Source organism: Balaenoptera acutorostrata, chromosome 12 (assembly GCF_949987535.1).
Source record: "Balaenoptera acutorostrata chromosome 12, mBalAcu1.1, whole genome shotgun sequence".
NCBI classification, from domain to species: domain Eukaryota; kingdom Metazoa; phylum Chordata; class Mammalia; order Artiodactyla; family Balaenopteridae; genus Balaenoptera; species Balaenoptera acutorostrata.
In genome coordinates, this window is record NC_080075.1 from 2525391 (window position 1) to 2541601 (window position 16211).

Here is a 16211-nt window from a genome sequence, read left to right on the forward strand (position 1 = left end):
AGATTAAAAATAATTGTCAGTGACACTATAAGCCTTAAAGAAGTTCCTGAAGCCAAAACGTGTGTCTGTAGTGTGTCCTTTAATTGTTTCTTCCTGAACTGCTGTGTAAATCAGCGTTTCTGCTGTCCAGGCACTCACCGTGTAGAGGAATTCCCGCATGATGTCAACGTGGTACACACAGCAGGCAGATCAGAGAGTCGGGAGGAAGTGGGATTTCCATGACAACGTCCAGAACCCGCCTGTTTTGGCTAAGGTGATGGTCTGCCTCACTCACCTGGAGCTCTATTCTTATGTAACTAGGTGCCCCCAACCTCAGGTCCCAGACACCAGACGTCTAATTTCAAAGGCAACAACTAAAGATACAACGAACTCACAGAGAACAGGAATGGTAGATTCAGTGCAAACTCTCACCACATACCTTACTTCTCCTGGAAGCCTCCCCGGCCGCTGTTGGGAGGGCGTGGCCCCGAAGCCAGAGTCCTGGGCTTGTCACATGCCCCACGACGCACCAGCCATGCCCTGTGCGATCACCTGTGCCTCACCTTCTCCATCTGTGTGATGGGGACGATCCCAGGACCGCCTCGAGGAGCTGGGACGAGGATGCCATGTCCGGCCCAGAGGGAGCGCTGAGCATACGTCAGCTGTGGGGGCACCAAGGCCGTGCCCTGTGGCTCTGTATTCCCGGTGCCCAGTGCCCTTGGGGGCTCGACAAAGGCTCTTCCGAGTGCACGGAAGGCAGGCGGGACAGGGGAGAGGAAAGCTGGAGGGGGGGAGAGGAAAGCTGGAGGAGGGAGGGCTAGCTGACAACAGTTTGGTGAAATATTTTTAACAGATGATTTCCAAAGAGTAAAGGTAAGACCAAGCTTGAGATTCTGGTTTCTCTTGGAGTCGCTCTAATTAAAATTTATTATTTCAAGATACAAAAATGTGGCGGTAGAAAAAGAAAACACACAAGTAATAAATTTGTTAGAACGCCTCTCTAGAAATGCTCTCCTTCGGGCACTGAGCATTTCAGGAAAGGCTGCCAGGGCTCCTGCCCCATCGCTGAGTCTGAGCTTTGCCACAGATGAGCACACACAGAGTCGTGTCATAATACTTTTTTATTACAATATCCAAAAAACTGAGTATGCAAGTTTAGGAGGTCTCAAGACCCCTTCCTCAGCGGTAGGAATGTCCCATCTCGAGAGTGTATGTTTAACTATAAAGGAGCTCAAATGTAAGGAAAAAAGAAAATGCAATTTCTTCATAAACATTCTGTGTCTCCTACTACCAATCACATATCCTTTTGTAAACCCTGAACAATTTCCCTGTAAAGCAAATTATATATATATATATATATATATACACACACATATATATATATATAGTGTGTGTGTGTGTGTGTGTGTGAAGTGTTGGTCGCTCCCCTTTCCCAAAGATCAGCTGTTTTCCTTAATCATCTGTATTAGTGTCAACAAATGGCTACAGATACATATTACTTTGAGAATTAAATATCTCATTGTGAAATTGAAACGAGCCGAAGGGCAACAGGAAAAAGCACTATGCAGACAGCACAACTTGGGGGGACATTTCCGAAACCTCTGTCTTTCCGAGTCTCCGGACTGACTTTCCAGGACTTCTTTTCTTTATTGCAAGTGCAGCCCCAAAGGCACTGGACAGCTTCTCCCCTCCCGTCTCACCCGGTGGTTCCAGTATTGCTACGCGTGCCCGGGGTCACCCCCGGGGAGTCTGGGAGCTGTGTGAACGCAAATGACACAGATCCAGGGACGCCGGGACCAGGACAGGTGGTCCCTGGGCAGGTGCCACCCAGGGCCCGGCCCCGCTGTCACGTGCGCTGTGGCTCACGGAAGTAAGGGCAGCTCCGGTGCGTCCAAACCGCGCCCGACGTCTTTAAAGGGGGGGGGTTTGCTGGCACGAGCGATTTGAACAGACTAAGGCTGGCTCCCACGGAGAAGGAATAAAGTGAGCCGACTCGCCCCCTTCCACCTCCCCGTCGCTAAAACCGTCCAGGAGGGCCTGGGACGGCAAAGGAGGGCGGATGGCAAACGACCCGACCCGGACAGAAAGGGAAACCAGCTGGAGAGAGCAAGGACGGGACGGCCGCCGGGAGCGGGCGTGCAGGAGAGGCCGGGCCGGGGCGCCTTTCCGGGGCGCGTCCCCTGGGCTCACTGCAGCGCCCGGACGAGGTAGAGCTTCTCCCCGCGCTCGCTGGTGAAGATGGGGGCCTTGTGGTAGTGCGCCACCAGCTCATCCATGGTGTGGAAGCGCCGCTGCCCGATGCAGTAGACGTCGTCCACCAGCTGCACCTTGAAATGCTTGTTCTTCCCTGATGCTTTGAGAGACACGGAGAAGTCACTGGGCTGCAGGGGAGAGAGAACACCAGTTACCACCCGGCCCTGGGCCACGAGCCGCGAGCAGGGCCGGGGGCGGGGCACAGGGCTCTGCATCCACACCCGGCGGGGGAGGGGGGCGGCCCCTGATCTTCGCGATGACCCGGAGGCCGGCTGAGATGCCCACGTTCTGCAGTGAAGAAAACGGACGCTTTGCTCAGTAGGGTTTCGGTGCTAAATGTATGTCGTTATTTGAAAACTGGAGGCTCGTTATGGAATGGACGGCACCAGTGTGAACCGGTGTTAAATGTTCATCTCCCCGAGCTATTTCTTGAATTTGTAAAAAGTGATTTCTATACAGGCGGCAGCTAGAAGTTTCACTTTCTCTGACTTCTACCACTATTAGAAGTTCACCCAACAGCACGGTGCTGGTACAAAAACAGACACATAGGTCTATGGAACAGGATAGAGAGCCCCAACATAAACCCACACACCTATGGTCAATTAATCTACAGCAAAGGAAGCAAGAATATACAATGGAGAAAAAGATAGTCTCTTCATTAAGTGGTGCTGGGAAAGTTGGACAGCCACTTGTAAAGAATGAAATTAGAACATTCTCTAACATCATATTCAAAAATAAACTCAAAATGGATTAAAGACCTAAATGTAAGACTGGAATCCATAAAACTCCTAGAGGAAAACATAGGCAGAACACTCTGACATAAATCGTAGCAATATTTTTTTGGATCTGTCTCCTAAAGCAAAGGAAATAAAAGCAAAAATAAACAAATGGGACCTCATTAAACTTAAAAGCTTTTGCACAGCAAAGGAAAAGAAACCATCGACAAAATGAAAAGACAACCTACTGAATGTGAGAAAATATTTGCAAATGATGTGACCAATAAGGGGTTATTTATATATATCCAACATATATAAAGCAGCTCATACAACTCAATATCAAAAAACAAACGGCCCAATTAAAAAAATGGGCAGGCTTCCCTGGTGGCGCAGTGGTTGAGAGTCTGCCTGCTAATGCAGGGGACACGGGTTCGAGCCCTGGTCTGGGAAGATCCCACATGCCGCGGAGCAACTGGGCCCGTGAGCCACAATTACTGAGCCTGCGCGTTTGGAGCCTGTGCTCCGCAACAAGAGAGGCCACTATAGTGAGAGGCCCGCGCACCGTGATGAAGAGTGGCCCCCGCTTGCCACAACTAGAGAAAGCCCTCGCACAGAAACGAAGACCCAACACAGCCATAAATAAATAAATAAATAATAATTTAAAAAAAATAAAAAAATAAAAAAAATAAAAAAATAAAAAAATGGGCAGACGAACAGAATAGACATTTTCCAGAGAGGAAATGAAGGTGCCAACAGGCACATGAGAAGATGCTCAACATCGTTAATCATCAGGGAAATGCAAATCAGAACCACAAGGAGATATGACCTCACACCTGTCAGAATGACTGTCATCAAGAAGAACACAAATAACAAATGTTGGGAGAGAGTGTGGAGAAAAGGAAACGCTCTTACACTGTTGGTGGGAATGTAAATTGGTGCAGCCACTGTGGAGAACAGTACCGAGGTTTCTCAAAACACTAAAAATAGAACTGCCATATGACCCAGCAATTCCACTGCTGGGTATATATCCAAAAAAACCAAAAAACCCAAAACGCTAATTCAAAAAGATACATGCAGCCCAACGTTTCTTAGCAGCATTATTTACAATTGCCAAGGTGCAGAAGCAACCCAAGTGTCCGTCAACAGATGAATGTATAAAAAAGATGTGGTACACATATACAATGGAATACTACTCATTCATAAAAAAGAATGAAATTTTGTCATTTGCAGCAACATGGATGGACTTGGAGGGCATTATGCTACGTGAAGAAGTCAGGCAGAGAAAGACAAATACTGTATGATATCACTTACATGTGGAATCTAAGAAATACAACAAACTAGCGAACATAAAAAAGAAGCTGACTCACAGATATAGGGAACAAACTAGTGGTTACCAGTGGGGAGAGGGAAGCGGGGAGGGGCAATATAGTGGTAGGGGATTAAGAGGTATAAACTTTAGGTATAAAATAAGCTACAAGGATATATTGTACAACAAGGGGAATATAGCCAGTATTTTATAATAACTGTAAATGGAGTATAACCTTTAAAAATTGTGAATGACTACATTGCACACCTGTAACTTACAGAATATCGTACATCAACTATATTTCAATTTAAAAAATTTAAATTTTTCTAATTCTAAGCTATTTAAAAATAAGTATTTTAAGAGCAGTGGAAAATTCTGGTTGCATTTTAACATGGTTCATAGTATCCCAGAGGCGGCTATACTATGGTTCACATACAGATTTTATTGAGAAATGTTTAAATTTGTGATTATGTCAGTGCCCTACGTATATGTGAATGTATTATATTTTAGAAAGATGTTATTACTTTTATTAAAATTAGTCTTTCATCTCATTTATTGAAAAATATGTAGGGTAAGACATTGAATGAGGAATATTCTTTGGGGAAAAAAAGTATTGCTGAATTGGATAAACAACTGGACTCACACGAGACAGGCCACGCCCTGGACGCGTGCGCATGAGAGCACAGCATGTATGCTCTACATGGGTTTCTGCTCTCTTGGAAGTGGCCATCCAGTGGGGAAAACAGATAAAGAAGGAGCTGGTATATAGGTGCAAACTGTGCTGAGTTCTGCAGAGAGAAAGGAGACAGTACTGAGGTGGCGCAGGGCATTTAAACTCGGGGCGGGAGGTCAGGAAAGGCCTCCACAGAAACCGGACCTGGGCCCGAGAGGCGCGCTGGTGGGTGAGCGCTGGGGAGGGGAGGGGGGACGTCGGTGAAGAAAGGGAGAGGATCCTGCCTCTCCGGAGGCACTAAGTGGCCGGCGTGGCTGAAGGAGAGGAGGACGGACACTGGCCTCCCTCAGTGGCCTCAGAATAAAACCCAACCACCCACCACGGCCCACCAGGGCTGTGTCACCTGTCCCTGCTTCCCCAGATCCGACCAATGAAACAGAAGGATGCCCTTCCCAACCCCAGTCCCATTTTCACTCCTGTTCATGTGGTTTCTGAGCCAGCCTTTGTCCCCCTCCTTGGTCGACCATTCCTGTAGGTCTCAGCTCACAAGCTGACCACCCTGGAGAAGCCTCCCCATCCAAACCGGATAAGCTCTGCCCCCTTTGGCTACTGCCCAGCAGAAAGCGTCCTGACACATCAGGCCGGGTAGGGCGGCGTCTAATCCACGGCTGTGTTCCGCAGGGAGCCCTATGGATGGTGGGAGCCAGATAATCCAGGTCTAAACTGAATTCCTAGACCAGGCTGCCTCCTTTCTCCAAACCCAGGTACTGCTGGTGACCACCCACCAGCCTGGCCCCTGCTTCGCGTCCCTCCCAACAGGGCAAAACCAGCAAGCACCCCGCCCCCGTCCTCTGGCTTTTACGCCGACTTTGCAAACATTTGATTTAAGATGTACAAATCTTGCAAAACAAGAGATCACTCCATATAAACGAATGACAACTCAGGGAAATGGGGGTCTGAGAAAATCCAACCCTGGGGCGGGCTGCCACCTGTCACAGCTGTCGGCAGAAACGCATCTCAGAGACAGATGGATTTATAGTTTGTATTTGTGTGTCCCTTTGCCCCAAACCGACCAAATAGAAACAAATCTTTAAGGGAAAAACCTCACCTTATCCCCATACTAAACCCAGGGCTTGACGACTTGGAGGAAACCCAGGAAGAGACAGGAAGTTTTATCTCTGATTAGGCCTTGGGCTATGTATTATTTTCAGAATCATGGCCATTAGAGGATTAGGGGCCCAGAGCAGGTGGGAAAGGAGACACAGAACTTGAAAATTATTTCCCCAACTTGATCTCTTAGAAATGAATCACCATGGGGTGAAGATCTTCTGAGCCAGCCCAGGAGGGCGACTGGGGATGGGGCGAAGGGGCCTTGGATGGCCCCTCAAAAAGAATGAATCATCACGAACGCTGATGTCACGGATGACCCTGTCAACCAGCGAAACAGCACAGAAGGACATTCTAAGTAATCATCTGCGCAATTCTCAAATCACTACTATTTTCATGAAACTGAACACGATGGATGCGAGCTGGCCTCAGTGTTTTCAGTATTCCCACCCAAGTTGGACGTTGTATATGGTTTTGAAAATAGAACAAACTAAAACAGGTACCGCCCGACAGGTGCTCTGCACCGGATGGCCCGGAGCATCGGCCCCGGGGCCACTGTCACACGGTGATCAGTCCTGGTGGGTGAAGGAGAAGCTCCGTGGGCAGTCACCACGCCCCTGGGTCCAGCAGCACATACACACTAAGGACCGCTCAGCTCTCTCCTGGGGCTTCAGGTTTTTGTGAAGTCACGTTTAGTTTCGAGCATCTGTTAATTTTTATAAGCATATACATTCTGTGCCGTAAGTCTGTGCCTTCAGATAAAGATAGAAGGCGACTTCAGTTTTATAGTTTAGCACAAGCCAGGCACTGAGCTAGTTTTAGAGACACTTTAATCAATTCATAGACAAAGTGGCATCGTACGGAGGGAGTAGGTGAGTCAGTCAGAGTTGGTATGTGATAGGCTCAATTTTAATTAAGCCCCACGATCAACAGATGACTCTGAATTTGCTTTTAATTTAAGCTCCTTAATTTAACATCATGGTGTGTCATGTGTATATGCGCATTACAGCAGTAAAACCAATGCAGCAGAGAAAGTAATTTTTAATCTCCGAGTAGAAACCTTGAAGTTAAGGAAGTAGAATGAACTAAATTTATGTCAAGCAGGGCTGCTGAACCTTTGGGGAAATCTCAATTCAGCATGAGTACATTTTCCAATCTATGTACTAAAATGCACTGTTACGTGTTACCACTGAATTCTAAACGAAGCCTGAAGATGAACTGGACCAGTGGTTCTCAAACTGAGCTCCCGAGACCGCACCATAAGCATCTCCTGGGAATCTGTCAGGTGAAAAATTGAATTCTCAGGAACCCCTGAATCCGCAGCTCTGGGGCGGGGCCCAGCCATCTGTGTTTCATGAGCCCTCCTGGGGATCCTGATGCAGTTTGAGAAATGCTGAGCCAAACCACCAGAAGTGTTTTCAAATGCTCAGAGCCACGAAGACAAGACAGGAATGCGATTTACAGGCTAAGTAGCCTCTCGAAGGAGGCAGCTCCGCGGCCAAGCTCACCCCGAGGCAGCGGATGCCCTTCGGACTCTGTCCTGAGAAGTCAGGCCCTGCTCTAGACAGTCCCTGTGGGGAAGCCCCCTGAAGGGACAGCAGGGACTCTCTTCCCTCCACCCCGAGCCGGTCCCCTGGATCTGACGGAGACATGGCCGCTCCAGACCCAGAACGAACCTGCCCTGCACGATCCCTGAGAACTCGGCCCCGTCGGCCTTGTACACGAGGGCTGTGATCCTTCCAGGCTCAGCTCCCAACAGCCTCCGGGGAGTCGAGGGGAGTCGAGCGAGGAAGGACGGAGCCGCACTCGCCTGCACTGGCGGCGGGTGCCGGCGGGAGGGCTCAGCGATGCTCCAACGCTAAGCTTGTCAGAACCTTGACAGGTGTCTGCTGGCCTGTCTGCATTGAGCAAGAGGACCGAGACCCACCAGCCCAGCATCTGCGGCGCGAATGATCTGGAGACGCAGGCCCACACGAGGGAGCGCTCTGCGCTTCCCATGCTGGGTACAGGGAGAGTCCCTCATCCAGAGCCAGCAAGCCATGGTCATTTCCGAGGTAGGGAGAGAGCTGGACCGGGAACCCCTCCCAGTGGTGGGAGCTCGAGCCAGAACTGCTGCGGGCCTGGATACAGGGTCTCTGCATCATCGAGAAGCTGAAGACACGCTTTCTCCAGGACCCGGCTGTTTCACCCCAGGACGTGCTCGGGTTCAGAGGAGCGTGTGTACAGGTGCAGCAGGGGACAGGGTCATGAATGTCTGAGCAGGACCACTCATGCTGGCCCCAGGTGCCGACATGCCTCACGTCCACCGCAGGAGTCGATAAACACAGGAGGGGACAGTTCATCACACAACAAAATGAATGCGTCAACACGGACTGAACAATCTTACGATGTGTGGACAAAAGAAGAAAGTAAGAACAGAACAGCCACAGTGTGATACCAACGGTACAACCCAGAAGCAGGCAGAACCAAAACACACAAACATAGGTCTAAAACGGTAAAGAAAACGACCAGCTCAGAATGAAAGGGAGCAGTGATCTCTGGCAGGAGGTGTGGTGCAATCAGGAAGCACACACAGGTATGGGAGTAGCTTCCAGAGGGCCAGCAACGTCCTACCTCTTGACCTTGACCTGGGCCCTATTTTTCGACCTTCCTGACCTGGGTTCAACAAGTACTTTTTTTTTTAATTAATTAATTTATTTATTTTTGGCTGTGTTGGGTTTTCGTTTCTGTGCGAGGGCTTTCTCCAGTTGCGGCGAGCAGGGGCCACTCTTCATCGCGGTGCGCGGGCCTCTCACTATCGCGGCCCCTCCCGCTGCGGGGCACAGGCTCCAGACGCGCAGGCTCAGTAGTTGTGGCTCATGGGCCCAGTTGCTCCGCGGCATGTGGGATCTTCCCAGACCAGGGCTCGAACCCGTGTCCCCTGCATTGGCAGGCAGACTCTCAACCACTGCGTCGCCAGGGAAGCCCCCAACAAGTACTTTTCAAATGAAGTCTTTTGGGTATTATGTGTCACAATGAAAGATGTCCTAAAGGTGCAGAACTTGAAGCTGGAAGACCAGGCTCGGCCACTAGTGAGTCACGGGGCAGAGGCACATCTCTCTTCAAACACGGCTCCACCCTCCCGTCCACCCCCAGCCCGACGTCCCCTCTTTGGGACACCAATTACATGTATGTTAAACCTCTCACTTGGTCCTGTAAATCTTAGTCCTGTTTACGACAACAGAATACCGTAAACTGGGTGGTTTAAAAATGACAGAAGTGTATTCCTCACGGGTTCAAGCCCTGGTCCAGGAAGATCCCACATGCCGCAGAGCAACTGAGCCCATGTGCCTCAACTACTGAGTTCCCGTGCTGCAACTACTGAAGCCCGCGCATCTACAGCCTGTGCTCTGCAACAAGAGAAGCCACTGCAATGAGAAGCCCGCACACTGCAACAAAGAGTAGCCCCCGCTCAACACAACTAGAGAAAGCCTGTGCGCAGCAATGAAGACCCAACGCAGCCAAAAATAGAAATAAATAAATAATTTATAAATAAATAAAAACTCGAAATCTGTGGGTCTGTTCTAATGTCTTTTTTTTTCCCCCTTTGATTTTGGTCGTCCAGTTTTGTCTCCTGGTAATTTTTCTTTGAATGCTGCATATTGTGTATAAAAAAAAATCAAAGAGACACTCTGAGGTTCTCAATGGTATTACTGCCCTCCGAGAGGGTTTGCTTTGCTTCTGCACCCGGGGTGGGCAGGGCACCTTAGTTCAATGAGGGATGTAACTGATTACAGTCTGGTGTTATTCCCAGTTTGCCTTTGATCCCAGTGTATAGACTTTTGGGGGCCCTGCCCCCTCAGTGGGCCTGACCTCCCATTTCTGCCCCCCAGCACCATAGACTACTGAAGGTCTACTTCTCTGATGCTTTGTGTTTGTGTCAATGTTTCGTCCAGCTTTTCTAGCTGTTTTCAGCAGAAGCGCCGGTCTCTAAGAAACCAGTCCACCATGAGCAGATGGTCACGTGACACGGGCAGGCGGTGACCCATCCAGGCCCCAGTTCTCCACCACAGTCATGCTGCTGAGAAGCAGGAGAGCTGAGTCACTGGCTCCGTTACCAGGCTGCCTGCTCTCCTATTTTGGCTCCTTTACTTACTGGCTTTGAGACCTTGGGCAAGTTTCCCAACAGTTCTTCAGTTTTTGTAACTATGGAACAGCGATAACTCCTGAAACTGGGAAGAGACTGGGGCAGTTGAATAAACTACAGTAATGTCAGAAGCACAACGTCTTTGGGGAGGTATTAAGCAAAACTGTCACCTAGTGCCCCTTCTTTAAGTTCCCTCTATGAAGCTTTATAAAGACAGCCATCAGCATCTCGTTGATTTTTTAAAACGTCTTTCAGCTAAAGTCTCCAGAGAACATACTTTCCACACCACCTACAAGAGGCCTACATCCTATCACAGAAGCACTACACCGCGCTGCACCTTGATCACCGTCATCAGTGCTTGTTTACATGGCTCTCCTACGAGGCTCTAAGCTTTCTGAGGGAGAGGCTCCTTCTTTCTTATTTTTATATATTTGGGAGAAAAAACTGGGCCTGATACATAATAAGCACTCAACAGATGGTCGCTGAGCTAACTGGCCCAGGAGTGACTGAGGCTGTACAGACCCCTACGTCTGCCACCTGGTACCTCTGAGGTCTCCTCCTGGGTTTCAGCAGAAGGAAAGGAACATCGCTGATACGAAAGCCACCTGTCTGTTCTCTCTTTAAACACAAAGGGCAAAGCACGATCTCCTGAACTTTAATTTTCAGTTCCTGTTGTCTCCTCTCTTATTATGGTCCTGTTTTCTACCTGGGCTACTCATACTCTTTGTCTACCGCTGTGTAACAAATCTCCCCCAAACCCAGTGGCTTAAATAACGACTTATAATTGGGAATTTGGGAGAACCTTAAACCTTGACTGACCCGGAGTCACCAAGCTCCATCGGGCTGTCGTGACGACACGGGCTGAGGCTGCGGTCATCCGAAGGCCCAGCTGGGGAAGCAGGTCCACATACAAGGTGGTCCGCTCGCATGAGCCGCTCGGAGGCCTCCGTCCCTGGTCTTGCAGCCTCCACGGTGCTGCCTCAGCACCTCCACAACACGACGGCCGGCTCCCCACAAATCAAGCGATCCCAGACACAGCAAAGCCACGTGCATTTACGATCCAGTCCCCGGAGTCGCCCACCACCTCTCCTACCACATTCTGTTCATCAGATGTGAGTTATCAAGTGACACCCTGCTGATGGGGAGGCCGTCACCTCCACCCTTTGAAGGGAGGGGTATCAGGTGATTTGTGGACATCTTTTTAAGCCACCACAGGACCGCAACTTGTGAAAGCTGCCTTGGGCTGGACTAAAACCTAGACTGGGTCCTGTACCTGTTTCCAATTTTGGAACACCTAGCTTCCGTCCTCCCCTCAATCCTATCTTCCTGCTTCTTCCCACTGCCCAAACTTCCCCATGGTTCCCCTTTCTCCTTATTTGGTATAATTTCTCTTTGCAGAATACTGTGCTAACTTTTCAAATTCAATTCGAACATCACATCACTTCTTGTTCTCTCCTTTCCTCGGACTATTCTTCGAAGGACTGACTTTTCTATTCTCACAGTTTTTGAACCTGGGGTTCCGAAGAATTATCTGTTAGTTTAAGTCATTCACTCACCTGACATTTTAGGAAGTCATTTTCCAAGGGGAATGTGAGGATAGCTGATAGACTGATAAAAAACCACCCCCTCTCAGGGCTTTTATTATTATCACTATTTGTTTTTAGGTTTTAGGTCCCTATTTCAATATAATCCCTCTAAGTACTAGAACCTGATTGAACTCCACGTCTCCACACCGGGATCACAGTAGGTGCTCAATAAGTGCACTGACAGGCGAATCTCCCAATTTGGAGCATCTCTTCCACTATTCGTTCCTTCAGGTAATTCTTACATCTTACCTCTGCAATTTCTGCTCACAACAACTTTTAGAAAGGAAAACCAAATTATACCCTCTTTGATACTATTTCTACAGCTTCACCAACTTGATCCATTGTTTCAAACACTTGCTGAAAAGCGCCTTTGCATTTTTATAAAGTAGACTCCCTGGTCAAATATTTCTCTCCTTTACTCAAGATTTAATCACGATTTTCTCATCACCAGTATTAAAAAAAAAAAAAAAAAAAAGGAGCACTGAGAACAGCCCATAATATCCTTTGCTTCATTCTCCATCCCTGATAGCCTAGGTATTGATATGATTTTTTTCTAAGCAGCATGTGGCTGTGAAGAAATAATAGAGGAAGCAGGGACCTTGCTCCCAGGCCCTCCTGAGTCTTTTTTTTTTTTTAAATAAATTTATTTATTTATTTATTTATTTTTGGCTGTGTTGGGTCTTCGCTTATGTGCGAGGGCTTTCTCCAGTTGCGGCAAGTGGGGGCCACTCTTCATCGCGGTGCGCGGGCCTCTCACTATTACGGCCTCTCTTGCTGCGGAGCACAGGCTCCAGATGCGCAGGCTCAGTAGTTGTGGCTCACGGGCCCAGTTGCTCCGTGGCATGTGGGATCTTCCCAGACCAGGGCTCGAACTCGTGTCCCCTGCATTGGCAGGCAGATTCTTAACCACTGTGCCACCAGGGAAGCCCCCTCCTGAGTCTTTAATAACCTTAAAATGTCCACGTATCTTTCACTTCAGATTTTAGGGCAAGATGAGAATAGAAGTGCCCCTTGTGTGGTCTACTGAGACTCCCAGGTGGGTGCTGGGTGGATTTCTGGTCATGCTGGTCTTCAAGCACCAACAATTGATACAAATATTTAACGCTCTCTCTGCCCCCAAAGAGGGGTCACCTTGTCGGTTTCTTATCAAAAGCTGTATCATTCTTTCCCCCTTGTCTGATACATGGAAATTTTTCTCTCTTTTTTGCTTCTTTAAGGAAGGTATTCTTTTGTCCAGAGAAGTAGTTCCTTTGCCAAAGAAACCTGAAAGCCAGTGGGCTGAAGGCAGATTGTACTCCGCTGATCAATACTCTCCCGGTTCTAATCTCAGAAAAGTGGCCTTCCAGGTCCATCACCCATTAGATCATCACCACCCCCAGCCGTCCAACAGAGCCTTTTAAAATCAAAATTGACTCCCTCTCTATACGGGAGCTCTACTCTTTGTGTTTACATCAGTTTACCTTCTGACTGGCATTTTCTATTCTCCTATAAACGTGTCTCTGAAATATTTACTCTATAGGCCTAAAGCCAATCCCACAGGTGACATGATCAAATATTATGGCTCTCATTAGCTTCTGAAATAAACTTGTTTACACAAGTGAAGAGAAATCGACCAGCAACCACAGTACGGCCCTCCAAGTCCATCTACCTAATCTTTCAAGGGAAGTGTTTACGGTCCATTTGTAAGTTAGTATGTGCATGTGTGATTATCCCTCTCTGCGTCCCCAGATGCATTTCCTAAAGTTAATGGGAACACCTCGGAGGACAGACTTTTAGAATACTGCCCTTGTCATTCTCTGTCTTTTGGCCATGCCGTGCCTGGAGTGACTTATCAATAATAAATGGTATTATATATTTACACATATCAATTGACAGCGTGTGGCATAAGTACAGACAGGGAATCAATTTTGATTACAAGAAGGCTATACCGGGACTTCCCTGGTGGTCCAGTGGTTAAGACTCCACGCTTCCAATGCAGGGGGCGCAAGTTCAAACCCCGGTCAGGGAACTAAGATCCCACATGCTGTGTGGCATGGCCAAAAAATAAGAAACTAAAATAAAAATAAAAGAAGGCTCTACTGGACGACTAGGGAGGGTGATCTAACAGAATGATAAAACAGCTTTCTGTGTTACAAGCTCCGTGGGGCGACTCTTTTATTTCTCTGTGCTGCTCTCGCCGTGCTACTGAGGCCACGTTTAGGAACTGCTTGGTAACAGCGCCGTGAGAAACACCCACAAATAGGCCAAAGGCGCAGCTGAGACTGAAAGGCTCTGTGCTGGTGTAAACCGGAACCGCAGTGAGGCACCACTTTGCACCTATGAGGCTGGTGATTATGAAAAAACAAAAAACCCGAACAACAACTGTTGGCAAGGATGTGTAAAAACTGGAACCTTATGCACAGCCGGTGAAAGGTAAAGTGGTGCAGCCGCAGTGGAAAACAGACTGCAGTTCCTCAAACAATTCACCAACGAATCACCATGTGCTCCAAAAACTCTGCTGGGTATAGACCTTCAAGAACTGAAGGCAGGACTTGAACAGACACTTGCACACCCATGTGCACAGCGGCATTATTCACGGTAGCCAAAAGGTGGAAGCAACCCACGTGTCCTTTGACAGATGATGGATAAACAAAGTGTGGTCCATCCATGCAACGGAGTATCATTCAGCTTTAAAAAAGGAAGGACATTCTGACCCAGGCTACAGCATGGATGAACCTTGAGGACATTATGCTGAGTGAAGTAAGCCAGACACAAAAGCACAGACACTGAATGATTCCACTTATACGAGGTACTTAGTCAAATTCATAGAGACAGAGAGTAGAAAGCAGCCTGGGGCTGGGGGAGGGGATGGGGAGTTATCATTTAATGGGGACAGAGTTCCAGCGAGGGAAACGGAAAAGCTCTGGGGAAGGATGGTGGTAACGCTTGCACAGCCATGTGAATACGCTTAACGTCGCTGAACTTGCACTTGAAAATGATTAAAATGTTCAACTTCTATGTTATATATATTTTGCCACAATAACAAACATTTTTTTAAAAAGTGGATGTGCTAAAAACTGGTGAAATTCCGGTGGAAACCTTATAATCTGGACAGAGGAAACCAAAGTAGCAGGCTGGGTGAGGACACGTGCTCTCCTGCCTTGGAAGTTACTGCAGGAATTGGCAGGGGGGCCCTGGCAGAAGGGATGCTGAGAGGAGGGGCCTTGGCGGGGGTACAAAGGAACCCATCATTTCCTTCAGATCACCCTCGACACGGCTCAGACCCGGCTCCTGAACCAAAAAGGGTTGCCCCCCCTCTGGCCTGGGGTCAGGCAACAATCATCCCTGAACTTGACGTTTTTCTATCTCAACCTCCTCGAAATGCAACAGGGACTCTGCCCGGCTCTGGCTGGCACACTCACCGGGCCTCCTGAGTATCTGAATGTCGGGAGTGTTAGTGAGATGCCTCGGATGCCATCTCTGCTGGGCAAGTACGTTCCTCGCCCGCATCTTGAGACCAAAACGTAAGTGCTTCTTGTAGAATTTCTTCTGCAAGTCGCCAAGGAACTGTTTCCAAAGCACACGCGGTGAAGACCCCTGGCAGTGGGGAGAGAAGAGGTGGGCGTGCCTGCCTCCAAGAAAGAAATGTTCAACAAGCGCCGAGCAGACCCGAAGGCAAACGTTCCTCCCTCTGTCCAGGCTTCTCACCTCGCTTCACAAGGTGCTTCCCCTTCACCAGGGGAAGAAACCACAACCCGGGCAGAAAACACCCGCCGGAAAGGCCCACGTGCGCCTGCTGGGGCGGTAGCCCCCCGCCCCTCATGCCGGGTCTGCCTGTGCGTGTGTGCTGTTAGAAACGACAGGTACAGTTCAAAGAAACCCTAACAATTTCAACCATTTCCTCTCATTGCTAATAGAGCGCAGTGCCCATCAGACTATAAGCCTTTCACCTCTTCTGTAAACCAAAGGGAGCCCTCGGTCTAGAAGACAAGCCTATTCAGGGTTACTTCTATAGTTGTTTCTTTCCAGCTGCAGCTAAAAGTAAAGACTGAAAGGTCTACACGTTGCATCCATACACACCTTTCTAATACATTAAGTGCCAAAAACGTATTATATTTGATCCAGTTTTTTTTGAATTTCCACTACAGCTTTTTAATATTTGGGGGCAGTGCACGGTGTGTCATCCTGTTGGCCCTTGACTCCTAGCTCCGCATGGGACTCCAGGAAATGTTCTCCCCGTTCACGTGTGGAGATCGATTGTCCAGAGCGTGTGTGTGGATAGTCTCTATTCCTAACAGGGACTAGCGATTTTACGTGACGGCAATATAAATGTTTACATCAAGGGAGCTAATGATCTGAGGGACTCTTATGAAAACACTTCTGAATACTATCATGGATGAATTATTTACTTTGACACAGTTTTCTTTTCTAGCTTGAGAGAGTCGTTTTTCAGTTGCCAGTGGTTTACTGGACGACCATCTCTCTC

The 16211-nt window shown here is 48.4% G+C and overlaps 1 protein-coding gene across 2 annotated transcripts in view; it reads right to left on the reverse strand.

The window, feature by feature from the left end:
- Positions 1–1082: 1082 nt before the first annotated feature.
- The window catches only part of NCK2 (NCK adaptor protein 2), a 140099-nt gene continuing 124970 nt past the window's right edge, over positions 1083–16211 (reverse strand). For both annotated transcript variants that reach the window (XM_057558673.1, XM_057558672.1), the window contains exon 5: positions 1083–2360. In XM_057558673.1, coding sequence (XP_057414656.1) covers positions 2166–2360 — 195 coding nt within the window. In that variant the 3' untranslated portion in view covers positions 1083–2165. The remainder of the gene's footprint in view (positions 2361–16211) is intronic.